At 45.6% G+C, this 15432-nt stretch overlaps 1 protein-coding gene and 1 long non-coding RNA gene across 3 annotated transcripts; one reads left to right on the top strand and one right to left on the bottom strand.

Annotated features, from left to right (window-relative positions):
• The first annotated feature begins 1167 nt into the window (after positions 1 to 1167).
• LOC308574288 lies at positions 1168 to 3439 on the top strand. 2 transcript variants are annotated; one of them, XR_014002445.1, is made up of 2 exons: positions 1168 to 1294; positions 2775 to 3439. It is a non-coding gene; the product is annotated as an uncharacterized lncRNA (long non-coding RNA). The 2 variants fall into 2 exon arrangements; XR_014002446.1 differs by lacking the exon at positions 1168 to 1294 and adding an exon at positions 1318 to 1535.
• Positions 3440 to 5870: 2431 nt separating this feature from the next.
• Positions 5871 to 9267, bottom strand: PPIA (peptidylprolyl isomerase A). Its single transcript, XM_081171888.1, has 5 exons — positions 9061 to 9267; positions 7073 to 7103; positions 6872 to 6960; positions 6468 to 6640; positions 5871 to 6184 (listed from the first exon to the last, which is right to left on the bottom strand). Exons 1-5 carry the CDS (start codon positions 9127 to 9129, stop codon positions 6049 to 6051), a joined length of 498 nt encoding a protein of 165 aa, XP_081028014.1. The 5' UTR covers positions 9130 to 9267; the 3' UTR covers positions 5871 to 6048.
• Positions 9268 to 15432: the final 6165 nt, after the last annotated feature.

Here is a 15432-nt window from a genome sequence, read left to right as displayed (position 1 = left end):
GTGTTTGCGTTCCAAGTTGTTCGAGGACCAAGGCGTTTAAGAACCCAGGTACCACTGTAGTGAATATATCTACAGTGGTACCTCGGGTTAAGTACTTAATTCGTTCCGGAGGCCCATTCTTAACCTGAAACTGTTCTTAACCTGAAGCACCTCTTTAGCTAATGGGGTCTCCCGCTGCCGCCACGCCGCCAGAGCCCGATTTCTGTTCTCATCCTGAAGCAAAATACTTAACCCGAGGTACTATTTCTGGGATAGCAGCAGTGGCGTAGCGTGGGGGATGCAGGGGGGGCCGGCCGCACCGGGCGCAACATCTGGGGGTTAGGGGGCGCAAATCCACGGGTTAGGGGGCGCAAATTACTTGCCTTGCCCCGGGTGCTGACAACCCACGCTACGCCACTGGATAGCGGAGTCTGTAAACTGAAGTGTATGTAACCTGAAGCGCATGTAACCTGAGGTACCACTGTACTCAGAAATAAGTTCCACTAAAAAAAAAGATAAAAGAAATAAGTTCCACTGTGTTGCTTACATCTGACAGCCTTGCTCTGTTAAATTGCAATCTTGGGCACATTCTTTGGGGGGCGGGAATCCATATCCATGTATAGTGGTACCTCGGGTTAAGAACTTAATTCGTTCTGGAGGTCTGTTCTTAACCTGAAACTGTTCCTAACCTGAGGTACCACTTTAGCTAATGGGGCCTCCAGCTGCTGCTGTGCCGCCAGAGCACGATTTCTGTTCTCATCCTGAAGCAAAGTTATTAACCCGAGGTACTATTTCTGGGTTAGCGGAGTCTGTAACCTGAAGCATCTGTAACCTGAAGCGTCTGTAACCCGAGGTACCACTGTAATGGGGACGAGGAACCTATGTCCCCCTCTAGATCTGGTTGGACTCCAGTTGCCATCAGCTCCGGTCAGCAACGCCATTTGCCAGGTTTCCCCCCTCCCTTCCTTCCACAAAGCTTGAGCAGGTGGCGGGGAGTTTTCCCGACAGTTCCGAGGAAAACTTGAGAAACCACCCGCAGAAATTCCCGTTTCACTTCCCGAACTCCAGAAATTCCGGGGGCTCGTCTTGCAGTAGCCAAAATCGGCCACGGAGGGGCGCTATTTTGCAGCACAAATTCAAACCTGGGAGTTGCCGCCCAGAAAGGGAAACCACCCGAGATGCGGGGGGGGGGGCGGAATCTCAACCTCTTTCTCTCTCCCCGGACTGGAAAGCAGGGAGGAGGGAGCGGTAGATTTCCACTAGCGCGGACAGGGCTGGGCAACTCTTTCTCGACCCCGCCCGCCCACGGAGCCGGGTGAGTCATCTGCACCGTCTCTCGCTGGGGGGCTTTTCCCGGCTGCTGCAAGAAGGAGCGTGTCGGGTTGCTGCAAAGCGGCTTGCTTTTCTCCTTGTGCTGCAGAATCCCTTCCCTCTTTGCTGCCCTTCCCGTCCAGTTCTGCAGCCAGGAGGAGGAGAGCACACCCTGCCTCTCCGCGATCTTCTCTGCTGGAAATGCACGCGCACCGTGTGAATCCATCCAGGCGCTGCCGTGTTGGGTTCGTTTATTTGCTTTTAATAAAATTAAAATAGGATAGGCTGCGGACCGCCCATGTAGGCATCGCCGTGTTGCATTGCAGCAATTTGCACGGCAGGCGCAAGATTGGGAGTTGCTACTCCGAGGTGCAGCTTCGGAGAGCGAGAACACGTCGTGCAACGAGACGTTATAAAGTCCTAGTCCTCATTGAGGTGGCAGAGCCGGGTTTGAGTTTCCGTCCATATCAGAAGCGGGGCCTTAGAGGACGGAAGGCTCCTCTATGCCAAATACATTTTCCTGCATGCTGGAGACTGGCATCCTAGAAGAAAAGGCCCTGATCCAGCGTTATCTCTGCTATATTAAGCTCTGCAAACCTTTTTCGTTTTGCATGGAGAGGCAGGTCACTGGAAAGCCTCCAACGGCAGCCCAGTGTTACGCTTCGACCCCGGCGTCTTTAAGGGTTCGGGTACCAGGCACCACCCACGAAATCCCCAGTGTTTTGCTTTAAAAAATAAAAACATGCCTTTCTTTTGGAGAAAAAAAAAAAGCTGCCTTTCTGCTTCAAGGGACTTAAAAGCAGATCTCGCTTCGGTTGTGGAACGCCCTCCCATCAGATGTCAAGGAAATAAACAACTATCTGACTTTTGAAAGACATCTGAAGGCAGCCCTGTTTAGGGAAGTTTTTAATAATGACTGTTTTAAGGTATTTTTAATATTTTGTTGGAAGCCGCCCAGAGTGGCTGTGGAAACCCAGCCAGATGGGCGAGGTATAAATAAATAAAATAATAGATTTTTAGAGAAATGGACACTGTGTTCCCCTTTTCTGAAAGCGCATGCTCTTGGGGGTCTGTGACTCTCCCGCTCCCATCAGCCCCTGCCAGTGGTTAGAAGTGGTGGAATTTACAGCCCTGACATCTGTCGGTGCCCTGGTTCCCAGTCCCTGAATGACTGAGCCAGCCTTCTTGGCAAGGTGCTCAGACACCAAATACTGCAGCTGTCTGAGAATTACAGACATAGCAAAATAGAGGAGGGCATTCCTCAAGTTTGATCGTTGCACCAGGGTATCAAGTCCAGAGATAGCTTCCTGCTAGCAAAGCATTTGGCCCAGGCACACAGCTACTTTCTTGGATCCCTTCCAAATGGTGTTCTGTAAAGTAACCAGAAGGTATTTCCTGCACTATGACTAGGAAAGAGCAAAAGCAGCGCCACTACATGGTGTGAAGCTTTACCTTTTGCTGATATAAACCGTAATTGTTTACAGGGAATGATAAGACTCTCGGCGCTCTGTGAAGGAAGTCTTTAAAGCAGTGGCACCCATCTGGACGGGACTTTGGGGAAGAAGCCCCGAAACCCTCGGATTGGAGCGTGACTGTTATGCCACAAAGCCATGTGGTGTTATCACTGGTGCATAATAGGCATGGAATTAAAAATGAGAAGTCGTGTGATGCATGTGCTTTCAACTATTTATTTCATTGCTTGTTTTCATTAGATTACCGCAAATGGGATCCAGTTATTTTCTTCCTCTGTTCTGTGCCTGTGTCCTTAACACTGTTGGAGGATGTGATTCTAGAACATGCTTCTGGCCGTGAATAGTAAAGACAAAAGCAAAGGGCAGAACGGAGTAAAGTCTTACTGGCTGAGATTGCAGCATTTGCAGTCTCAAGGGGGAATGCAGTAATAGGGTGGCCTCCAAATCAGAAATGCAAAATGTTTTCTATGCAGCTTAATAATTTCCCAGTTTTTTTAAAACTTCCTTTGGGAATCTGATACTCTTGCTAGAAATCCTTGGCAAAATTTCTATCCTGCAGCAAACTGTGTGGCTATATGAGCCTTAAAGATGGTTTTCAGTAGCTACATTATGATAGGTGCTTAAATTTCTCGTTCAACAAGATGCTAGAACCTGAAATAAAAACCTAATTTCTCCTCCTGGAGTAGTGCTCTTTCTCTGCATAACATCCAGAGCTACATCTGCAAACCTGGAAGGGAGGGGGAGGAGGAAGGAATATCAGCAAATGATGATGTAACCCACAGCAGCAGCAGCTTCCTTTTCCTATGTCCTCCCTTTCCTTTTTCAGCAGGCAGAATAGGAATATCCATGTTGTATATAATGGCTGTGAAACCTTCCAATGGCCTCAGAGTGAAATTGGTGGTGGTGGGGCACAAAACTGCAGACATGCATGTTCAGGTTCCCACTCATGCCTTTTTTTCATTTGCAAAAGCAGTTATTCTACTGCAATTTTGGTTTTATGGTGAACTGATCCCTTTAACCCTGCTGAAAAATTAGTTCTGAGCCAGGCATTACTAGACACAAATTTATATGCAGTTAATGCTTCTTTTTCGAATTAAGAACACTGCAGACCAACAAAACCAGACAAATCAACAGGCAGATTAAACAAACAAGCTCATACCAATCAGATGGTAGAAAATTTATGCTCCTATCTATCTAATCCAATTATGATATTAACATACTGGGGGCATTGAGAGTTGTAATATCCCATCTGAGTAAATCAGATTATAAATTGGATGTTATACTAGCAATCTAGTGAATGTGAAAATAGCATCAAGTGACTGAATCCCAGATTCATACAATAAGTTTGGGACTTCATTCCTTCAACATTGTTCTAAATATTGCAGAGACACAAGTTGGATAATATGAACTCCAACCTTTAAATTTAAAAATCGCCCCAAGCAGGCTTATTCTATGTAAACCTTTTATTTTCCATTAAGGGCTCTGGCAGGGTCTTAGAGTCCCTCTTTCTCAAAGCCTAGTTAGCACTTTCCCAGCCCTGCTGGAGGGGACTTGGGATAAAATGAGGGAACCATGTATGTCACCTTAACCTCCTCCTTGGAAGAAATGGTGGAGTATGTTACACATCTGAAATATTCCTAGCCCCGAAGCAACCTGTTTCAAACACCTTGTCCTATATAGAACTAGTGTTTTTAGTTCAGTAATGTTGAGCTAACTAGTTATCAACAAGCCCTTGGTAGATTAGAAATATGTTTAAACATCATGCTGTTCTCTTGAGCATTTCAGCATACACATGTCCTGCCCAATGTTTAGTCATGTTTGCAGTCATTAGAGGTTCCCAGTAGTGCCAGTTACTCACCCAAATATTTTTTTAACAAGGTATTGACAAAGATGGTAATCTCAGCAGGAGGCAAATAAGACATCAGTAACCCAGTCCTGTGATTTATGTTGGCAGCTGCTATGAAACCTATGTATATGCTATTCATATGCACTCAGAATGCTGCCACAAAGCTGTTCAGGTTCCAAAGTCTATTCTGCCCATTAGCCTGCAGCCTCTCAAATGAACTATTCAATTTGCTATCTCCAACCAATACCGCATGCTTGGAATGTGATTTCCTAGTAGCAATAGGCATTGTTTAACCCTAAATTGTTAAGCCCAGTTGACATAGAATACGCATTGTATTGCTTGCTCCATCCTAGACTCATCATCATCCTGAACAGGATCAAGTCACCCACAAAATGAGTGAGCCCCACCAAACAGCATGCTTCTTAAGTGAATGGTACTGTCATTTTCCATAAAGGGTTTTAGTGGCATCAAGACTAAATGCCAATGAAACAGCTGAACATAAAAGACAGTAATACATGCAACATTAGTTTTAGTTGATCCTGTAAGTGCATCCACAGATTGTAACTTCTCTTGCAAATATAGCAATCATCCAGCAATACTTTTGTGATTTACTTGCTAAGGGACACAGCCAGTGTTTAGTTCATATCAAATATACCAATGTTGTAATGTTTCTGACATCAGTTAGTATCACTGAGCGGAGACCAGTTTAGAAGATGAAAATTACAGCTTGCTGATCTAAAAAATTGGAATAAATTGTGTAAGTGGATACTTGCCCAAGTAAATGTGTATTAGTTGGGACATTTGGATGTCTTTCCCCCCTTTAAGCAGTATAACAAGAGATTTATAGAGCAAACGCCTCAACATTTTCAGCTTAATGCCTTTCAAACAAGGCCTTAGAATTACCAGCTTTTATTCTTGGACTAGAACTAGACAGCACTATTTGGATCTTACGGCTTCCCTCTCATAGGATCACACACTTTAGTACATCTCAAACTATGTTCAAACAGTAACTTAGTTAACTCACGAGGCCCCAACTTCTATCAGCCTCAGTCAGCAGAGTATATAGTCTGCTATGGTGATCACTATAGGGAAGAACAAGTTCTCCACCCCCAAAGATTAGAATAAAGGTTACACAGACAGGCTTAATATTGCCCAATACCTAAGCCACCCCAAGGTTTGACAATGTTTTTAGGATTAGGACCTATCTGATCAGATTATAACATGCAAGGCTTTGCCTTGGGGGAGAAAACAACAAACTAGCATGTGGTTTAACTCGTTTTATTTCACTTTGCAAACAAAGTTGTCTTCAGTCCAGCTGGACTTGTGAGGGAGCAGAAATTGAAACCCAATAGAAAAGCAGCAGTAAGTCAGGAGCACAAGGATTACAGGGGACTAACCCCAGCTACAGAAGGAATGGTTGATTGTTAAGACAAAGGAATTTTATGACAGCTGCCCACAGTCAGAGATGGTGATCTTCTTGCTTGTCTTGCCGTTCCTTGACCCAAAGCGCTCCATTGTTTCCACAATATTCATTCCATCTTTGACTTTGCCAAAGACCACATGTTTCCCATCCAACCTAAGGAAATAAATTGGTTAGAACAATTTAGAATGCTTTTCTGATTTTTGTTATTTCATAAAGCTGTTCCAAATACAATTAAGGCTACCATCCTGTCAACATTCAGAAGATTTTAGGGGACAGGCAGCAGGCAATAACTATGCTAGCCAAGAAATTATGCTTGGCTATTATGTTTGGTGTAACTTTAGACAAAACACAACCTTCTACTTCAGGCTCAGGGTATTCTATTCCATTTGAACTAATGCCTAAGTTCACTGCTGAGAGTCTCAAACAAAGTACTCACCAGTCAGTTTTGGCAGTGCAGATGAAGAACTGAGACCCATTTGTATTGGGACCAGCATTTGCCATAGACAAGATGCCAGCACCTGTGTGCTTGAGGACGAAGTTCTCATCAGCAAACTTCTCACCGTAAATTGATTTACCACCTGTTCCATTATGACGAGTAAAGTCACCACCCTATAGAAAAACAATATACACATGTAGCTGAAACCTGACACTGGATGAGATATATATATGGATTCAGGACAGAAGAGCAATTATGCAAGCAGAAAAGGTCAAAGTCTAGGGACCAGACTATCATAAATTGTAAAACATGACAAGGCAGGACCGCAATGCTTTTTATATGAATGAATCTCATCAACAGTGCAATTCAAATACTGCAAGACTAAAATCATAACTGCTACATACCTGGCACATGAACCCAGGAATGATTCTGTGGAAGCAGGACCCCTTGTAACCAAAACCTTTCTCTCCAGTGCTCAAGGCACGGAAATTCTCTGAAATCAGAGGCAGACATTTGTAAGAACAGCCTTCCACATTTGCTTAGATCCTTGAAAAATTACTTCCAACAAACATGCCTGGAGATGAAGGCACTTCAAATGTACAAACCTGCTGTCTTTGGAACCTTGTCTGCAAATAGCTGTGGGACAAAAACAGAAGTCAATTAATGACAGTTTGAATAGACATATTTTTACTTAACTCCCTTAATTTTCCCAGTCTCATTGATCCTTCTTGCTGTATTGCTTTACCAAGAGAACCACTGCCTTTAAAAATATTTAACTTGGGTGGTTATGGCGTATAACAATCATTCAAGCTATCCTGTTAACCATTTGTAGTTATCAGTGCCATTAATTCTAGCAACATGCGCCAAAATATATGTATTGCAAGGGATGCTATAAATTGAAAACATCCTATTCTGCAAATCAAAACTGACTGTTGACTCATTTATCGAACTGAACTCTGCAGGAATGATACAAGGCAGAAGCTAATTGATAGGATCAAGGCACATTAGACTGATACAGCATGCTTATGCCTTAGATTGAAGAGCACTCTAGAGGGAGCTCTGACAAACCAGAATCCTTCTAGTCTTCTAATAAAAATGGTCGACTTAACTACCATCTACTGCTAAATATTGAGGCCAGCTGCAATCAGGCAAAAACGATTTACTGTCTACTCACCATATTTATTACCACCAGTTAAAAGTGTAATCATAACAAATCTACTTTACATACAACTGCATTTTGTTTTGGCACAACTTTAGCTAGTGAACAAAAGACATCCAACAAGGCAGAATTTTCATAATTTGGAAAAGGCAGAAAATGTTCCACCCACTTCCCAAATCAAATCGGCATACTGTCCATTTATTCTTTGCTGCAGTGACAGGACTCACGCCAGGTACAAATTAGCTGGACAACACTAACGTGCACCGTGCTCAATCTGGCTCTAGCACCATTCGCATACGGGGTAAAACTTGCAACAGCCACCTCTATGGTGCAATCATTTGTCGCACTTTGAAACCCCGCACTGAAATTTCACCCGCTTATTTCCCCCCGCACAAAGCAGACACGATCCATCAAAACGTTACAAGGAACAGAAGTAACCTTTCATAGCCATCCCTAACCTCTGCGGTGGGCTTGGACGAGTGAAGATTTTCTTGCTAAAATCGCGGGTCAAGGAAAACAAAGCTACACTCGCAGCTTTTCGGTGCACGAATCTCCTTGCTCCACACGCAAGGCATTACCGTGAAGAAAAGGAGCAGGAAACCCAGCTAAGGAAATATGCACGGGAGACCGCAGCCCGCCATTTGGCGCTTTTGCTAGCAAGGAAAACCTGATCGGGAGCGAGGGGAACAGAAAGCCCGAGAATCCAGGCCTTGTCTATACCTCCCTTCATGCGATCTAAAAAGGGGCTCGTCCGCACAGCACTTGCATTATAATGTGTGTGTGGGGAGGTCGTTAGAGACGCCCGTAAGGCAATCCTTAAGCCTCGCTTCACTAAAAAAAAATGCCCTGAAAACTACCAAGGAAAATAACCCAAACATGGAGGCTAGCCCCCCCCCCCACTGCCGCCCCCGGCCCTCCTCCCATCTCTGCAGAAAAAGGCGTGGGGAGAATGGGCAGCGTCAGGGGCGAGGCGTGAAGAGCCTCGCCGGCGGCGGCAACAGCCAAGGGCCTTGCAGGCGGCCTTAGCAGACCGTCCCTTCCCCGCGCAGGGAAGAGCGAGAAAGGCGCGGCGGCGGCGAGGGAAACAAAGGCGGTGGCAGCCAGCGACCGCTTCCCCCAGGGCAGGCTGCGCAGGCCACGTGGAGGAGGCGACGCCCGTCCGCGCGCGCCCACTTCCCTTCCTCTGTTGCCGTCCCCCCCCCCCAGGCCGCCCGGGTGCGCGCGCAGCCCCTCTCGCGCCGCAGTGAGGCGATGGCGCCCCCTCCCCCCGCAACCGGCGCCCGTTGCTCCTAACCGCCCCCACCCTCCCCGTGCACACACACCAGTCCCAAAATGGCCCCGAACTCCCTCCCCGGCAGGAAATGGCGGCGGAGCCGAGTCCTCCTCAGGCGCGCCCCTCTCTCCGCGCTCCAGCCTTAACGGCTCTCTTCGTACCTCGAAGGTGACGCGCCCCAAGGGCTCGCCGTCGGCGCAGATGTCGAAAAACACGACCGGGTTGGCCATGATGGCGGGAATGAGTCGAATAAAGGAAGGGGTAGCTTAAAAAAAAAGGAAAAAAACCGGCGGCGGCGGTAACAGGCAGCACCAGCGTCAAGTCCTCTCCACACAGTAAGGAGCGCGGCACAGCAGAAAGAACGGCGGCCGCTCGCAGGGCTTATATAGCCGGCGGACCCCCGCCTCCGCCTTTCCTCACGCGACTTTCGGCCAATCGCAACGAGGAGAGTTTCCAGATTGAAAGGGGCGTGGGGCCAGTCAGAGCTCTCCGGTTCGGGGAGAGGGTGGGCGCTCGGGTGTTCCGCGCCTCTCAGTAAGGGCGTGGTCTCCGCGAGAGGCGGGAACCGAAGAAAGGTATGGGGGAGGGTTGTTCCTCCCCCCTCCTTTTCTGAGCATGCGCGCTGTGGACTTGCACTGGGTAAGGCTAAGGTTGTCTGGAAGGAAGGAAGGGGTGGGGGATGGGGACGGGGCCTGCCGGTTCCCCCCCCCCATCCCGCGCTTTTTAGTACTGAGGAAGGAAACGGCTGTGGAAGCTATGCAGGCCGCACGCCCGTCTGCTCTCGGGCTCCGAGGCGGCTTCGTCGCCAAGGAGCAGGGCTTGAATGGCAGCCGTGTGGCGGGATGTGGCCGCGCAGGGAGCCGAGGCACGAGGACGGGGGCCGAATCCAGGATGCAGTAACGTTGGGTGACTTGACTTGCGATGGCTGCTTGAACTCGGATAAGGAGGAACCAGCGGGGAAGGAACCGAGAGGGCTGTGTATCTGGTCCGGCCTTGGAAGCGAAAAATGGCTGTGTAAACGCACTAGCAGCAAACCAGTGATAGGTTTGGTTTATTTATTTATTCATTTTTCAAGATCCAGGCTAACGTGTTTTTTTTAAACTCACTCGACCCACCTCAGAGTTCTGGTCGACATGGAAAGCTTGCACACTGTTTTGCAACAACTGGAGGGGCCCTAACGCAGCTGTTTGACCAGCTCTGGATTTTGGAAGGCCTCCACCTTTTTATTATGACGCTTGGATCTTTCCTCCAAGGTGCTTATGGGGACCATAAACGGTCCTATTATTAATATATTTATTAATTACCCTCCTTTCAACCCAAGGTCCCAGGGTGAGTTACAGCAATTAAAACAAAATGTTCAGAATACAACTTATAAGCCTTCAAATAACATGGGTCCGGAAAATATACCTCTCCTGTTCCTGTTTTTGAAAATGCAAATAAAAATGAAAAAAGAAAATATATCTTTCCGGTATCAAACACCAGGGTAAAGAGGTGTCTTCAGCATTTGCCAAAAGCCATATAATAAAGATGCCCAGTGTGCTCCACCCATCCTTTTCATCTTCCCAACAAACCTGAAAGTTAGGTTAGGCTAGAGCGACTGGACCAAAACCAGCAAGTTAGGCTGTGTACACATTCCTGTTTACTCTCCATGTAATAGCCACAATATATATTGTCTTGTTTCTTATGAAATGTTGCTCCCTGGAAACTGGGAGGGCAGGGTGAGAGAATGATGCATATTTTTTTTAAAGCAGCAGTGCATACACAGCCTCTGTTTCATGTGGATTTGAATCTGTGTCTCCCCAGTCCTAGCCCAGTTTATGAAGCTATCAACTTCATGTAACTCAACAGCCCCTCATTTCAATTATCTGGCCCTGGGATGTAATCTGGGATTAGGGTGGGTGCATTTCTGAGATCTTGGAGTCAACTGTTTCTCACCTGTATGTTCATTGCTTATTCATGACTCTTGTCCTGCACTGCATAGTGCTGCCTCAATACCCAAAATAGGCACAGCTTCTTCTGGTGGTATTTTTGGCATGAAGTCATACATTTCTCACACATTTTTGACTCTCAGCTGTGCTTGCTTCTGAAGGAAGCCTATTCGTATTAGTGAGTTTACTTTGGAGAAAAAGCCACTGGGGAACAGTAGCGTGTTTCATAACCAGCAAGAAGGCACTGTCACAAATTTCAGGGTCTTTTCACCTTTCAGTCATTAATGGTGTTTCAGCATGTACTGCTGTAATTTGATCTTCAAAATCTGACATTGCAATTTCACTGAAGATAAGTGCTTCCCCATGTGTGAAACACTACAACCAACATGTAGGTTAGTGTGAGAACATAATCTCCTTGATAAGTTTCTAACATTTTAATGACAATAACTAGTCTCTGGAAGTGAACTATGCTAACTGTGTATAGGCGTAAATTTTGCAGGATTTATTTTGTGCTTTGAGGTGCACCAGCTGAAGTACAGTGGTACCTTGGGTTACATACGCTTCAGGTTACAGACTCTGCTAACCCAGAAATAGTGCTTCAGGTTAAGAACTTTGCTTCAGGATGAGAAATTGTTCTCTGGCGGTGCAGCAGCAGCAGGAGGCCCCATTAGCTAAAGTGGTGCTTCAGGTTAAGAACAGTTTCAGGTTAAGAACGGACCTCCAGAACGAATTAAGTACTTAACCTGAGGTACCACTGTACTGGCCTGTTGTGACCTACCAAGAAGGGGACAAAGGGATTGGTTCCTCCAACTGCATGCAGTTGGTTTTTGTTGTTGTTGTTGCTATTGTCAAATCTACAAGCAATAAAGTGGTAGAACAGAGCTTTCCAAACTCTGCATCACAACATGTATGTTTGTAGGTGTGTCGCACAAATGCTCCCTCCTGGCACTGGAAAGGGTTCGTTTAACCTCCGGTTTGCTAGTAAAATTGAATTACTGTGTCACGAAATGATGCATGTCCAAAAAGCATGTCACCAACTTGAAAAGTTCTGTGGTAGAGCCTCATCTACTTTCTGTCTACCCCTGTGTTAGGAAGAGTATCACTGTGAATTTGGAACTAATGAGGGCTTTCTTCACACTTCGCTCCAAAAGTAGTCAGTTACAGTAGCAGCAACCATGCTCCCTCCAAACCAAATAGCGACACCTTCCAGAGAAATTGTTAATACAGCCTGAATAAAACTTACCACCCACAGAAAGCTTTAAAGTCAACAGAATTGAGGCATAACTTGGGAACATTTTGGAGTGGCAATAAAACACAACCTCTCCCATTCATCACTGATTATTAAGTACTAGCAGAGCATCATAGGTTCCTAGGCAAAATACATACAGTAATGCCTTTTCTTTTGTGTCTGTAGGAATCTGGACAGGCTAACTTGACTATTGATTCCAGCAATAAAGTTATCCTCAATCCTATCCCATATTTCAGGAGTACCTGTAGCCCTCCAAATGTTGCTGATCTGCCCCTCCCATCATCCCTGACCGTTACCCATGCTGGGTGGAATTAATGGGAGCTGCAGTCATGGGCGTAACCATGATTTTTGTTTGGGCAGGCAGGCCTTTTGTTGGGAGAGGGGGCGGCACCTCAGTTTGCTATGTATTTTTATGTATTTTTATTGATTTAGGGGGGCAGCTGCCCCACCTTGGCTACACTCATGGCTGCAGTCCAGTAACATCTGGAGGGCTCTGGGTTCCCTACACTTGCTGTATATACAAGAAAGCAGTCATTTTGGCATCCTTCAAAAACTAAAATGGGGCTTTCCCTCTTGGGACCTCCTGTGTATCATGGCTTCTTTGTCCCACTCAGATTGGAGCAATGAATCAATCCAAGCTCCCTCCAGCTAGTTGCATTCCCACACATGCCTTTGGGTGCATAGACCCTATACATTCAAGGTTCACACACTGCGGAATCTTGGGAACCATAGTTCTGGGAGTTATAGCTCTGTACAGGGTAAACTAAACTTCCCAGGATTCTTTGGGGTGGGAGAAATATATGGTATGCACACAGTCCCAATTAGTTACCCTACCAGGAAGAATTACATAGGGCTTACAGTCAGTGAGCTTCTGCTTCTTGAACAGCAAGTTGTTGCTCATTTGTTCTTGCTTCATAGCTAGCCTTAGGCACAGATCCTGCACTCTTGCCAGATCCTTTTGTCTCAGCAGCAGCCAGCTCCCAATATTGCCATATTCCATGCAATTTTTAGTAATGTTAAGGGCACTGTATATAACATTTGTAACCCACCAACTCCTTTTTCAAAAATCACAACAATGTACAATAAATCATTAAAACATCATAAATGCAGAACAAATGAGCAACACTTACTGAAATTAGTCCCACTAGCAAGACAGAAACATTTGCAGGTGACAAAATATCAGGGGCCTGTCTGATTTCAATAGGAAAAGTGTCCCAAATTACTGTTGGCACTATGCTAAAAGCCTTAATTCATGTCAAAGCTAAATAAATAACTGGGGGACAGTTGGGAGGGCTTCTTGAAGTGATCACAATGGCTGGCCAGTTTGTAAGGGACAATATGATCTTCTAGGTAGCCTGGTCTTTAGCTATTTAGGGCTTAATACACCAACAGTAATACCTTAAAACTAGCTTAGTAATGTACTGGCAACAGTGCAGCGCTTTCAGTGCAGGTATAATACAGTGGTACCTCAGGTTATATACGCTTCAGGTTACAGACTCCGCTAACCCAGAAATAGTGCTTCAGGTTAAGAACTTTGCTTCAGGATGAGAACAGAAATTGTGCTCCGGCGGCGTGGTGGCAGCAGGAGGCCCCATTAGCTAAAGTAGTGCTTCAGGTTAAGAACGGTTTCAGGTTGAGAACGGACCTCCGGAACAAATTAAGTACTTAACCCGAGGTATCTCTGTATGGTGATGTGGAGCTGTTCTGGCCAGAAACTGGGCTACAGCATTCTGTGCAAGCTACAGTTTCCAAACCAACCTCAAGGGTAGCCCCACATAGAACACACTGCAGTAGTTCATCTTACATGTTCATATGCACTTAAATGGAAATGGAAAAACAGGCCCAGTAGTCAGAACCTATGCTGTCATGGAGATGTCACCTAAAGACCCATCACTGTCAAAGCTGATCACTGCAACATTATTTTCTATTTAATTGTTGTGGTTTTTTTAAAATAAAAAACCACTGTAAACACCTGTCTAGGAATGTACAAGGCGACAGATGCTTATTTTACTATATGTACTTTATCTTATCATTTTCTACAGCAAAAGTGTGCTTATTCCCAGGGAAATGTGTTTAGCAATCCGGTGGGGGATTCAAGACACATTTGTCACTGCAGTAGCCATACGGGTTCTTTGATTTAAGTGAGTTTTTAAACACTGAAACTGCACATGCTCAGAGAACATTTTCTTTTGGCAGGGTTAGCAGACTGTTGTGCGTTTTTTGCTGTAACTTATTATGGATACAGAAGGAGTTGTGAAACATGGACCAGTTATGGAGAAAGGGAGAGGAAACATTACTTGTATGCTTCACAACTGAAGTACACATAGCCAGCTAAAGCCACCACCCCCTGCAAGATACCGTATTTTTTGCACCATAACACTCACTTTTTTCCTCCTAGAAAGTAAGGGGAAATGTCTGTGCGTGTTATGGAGGGAATGCCTACGGGTGGCATGCCTACGGATTTTCCTCCTCTAAAAACTACGTGCGTGTTATGGTCGGGTGCGTGTTATAGAGCGAAAAGTACGGTAATTAAGGCCGTGTACACACCATACATACAAGGCATATCTCTCCCAAAAGAATATGGGAACTGCAGTTCACCCCTCTCTGCACCCTTAAACTGCAATTCCCAGGATTCTTTGAGAGAAAAGTGTGCTTTAAATGTGATACTTGTGCATTAAATGTATGGTATATATGCAGCACAAGCCCAGGTTGCAGACTGCAGTTTTTGTCCTGCTCTTCCCCGTGACTTTGTTGCTCTCCTAGTTGCTGGTCTAGCAGTTTGTGATCATCTTTGGGTTCCCTCCCTGCCTTGCTGATCAAGGCATTTTTCTAGCGTGGGCAGCAATTATATATAGGTGACCTAGTGCTTTCCAGGGAAGGATGTCCAGCTGCTTTGGCTAAAGTGAGAGCAGGAACTCAAATCCCACTTCCGGAAGCTGAGTGGTAACTCAATATGGGGCGAGGCTCCTGTGTCTGTCCAGTAGTGCTGCAGGAGGTAGAATTGTCTAGTTATACAGAATTTGCAAAGTAGTAGCATTGGAGGTTTAATAGTGACAGGCTTTTCAGCAACTGCAACACCTGTGGTTGGGAGAAACTACGTCTGTCCTAGGTATCCATTGTATGAAACATTGAAAACACCCAGGAAAGCTGTTCCCTTCTAGATTTCCTCATCCAGCCCATGCTTACTCTTGTTCCATTATTATTACTATTGAAGTGCCCAACCATAAAGAATAATTGACTCGATTGCTGAAGCCACATTAAAGTCAAGAATTTCAAAATAGGTGGCTGATACCAATTCTATGAAGATGACAGACATGATTTCAGAGAATCAGACAATGCAATTTTGCTAAACAGTG

Source organism: Podarcis bocagei, assembly GCF_964188305.1.
Source record: "Podarcis bocagei genome assembly, chromosome: 15".
Lineage (NCBI taxonomy): Eukaryota > Metazoa > Chordata > Lepidosauria > Squamata > Lacertidae > Podarcis > Podarcis bocagei.
This window is presented reverse-complemented; position numbering and strand designations above follow the sequence as displayed.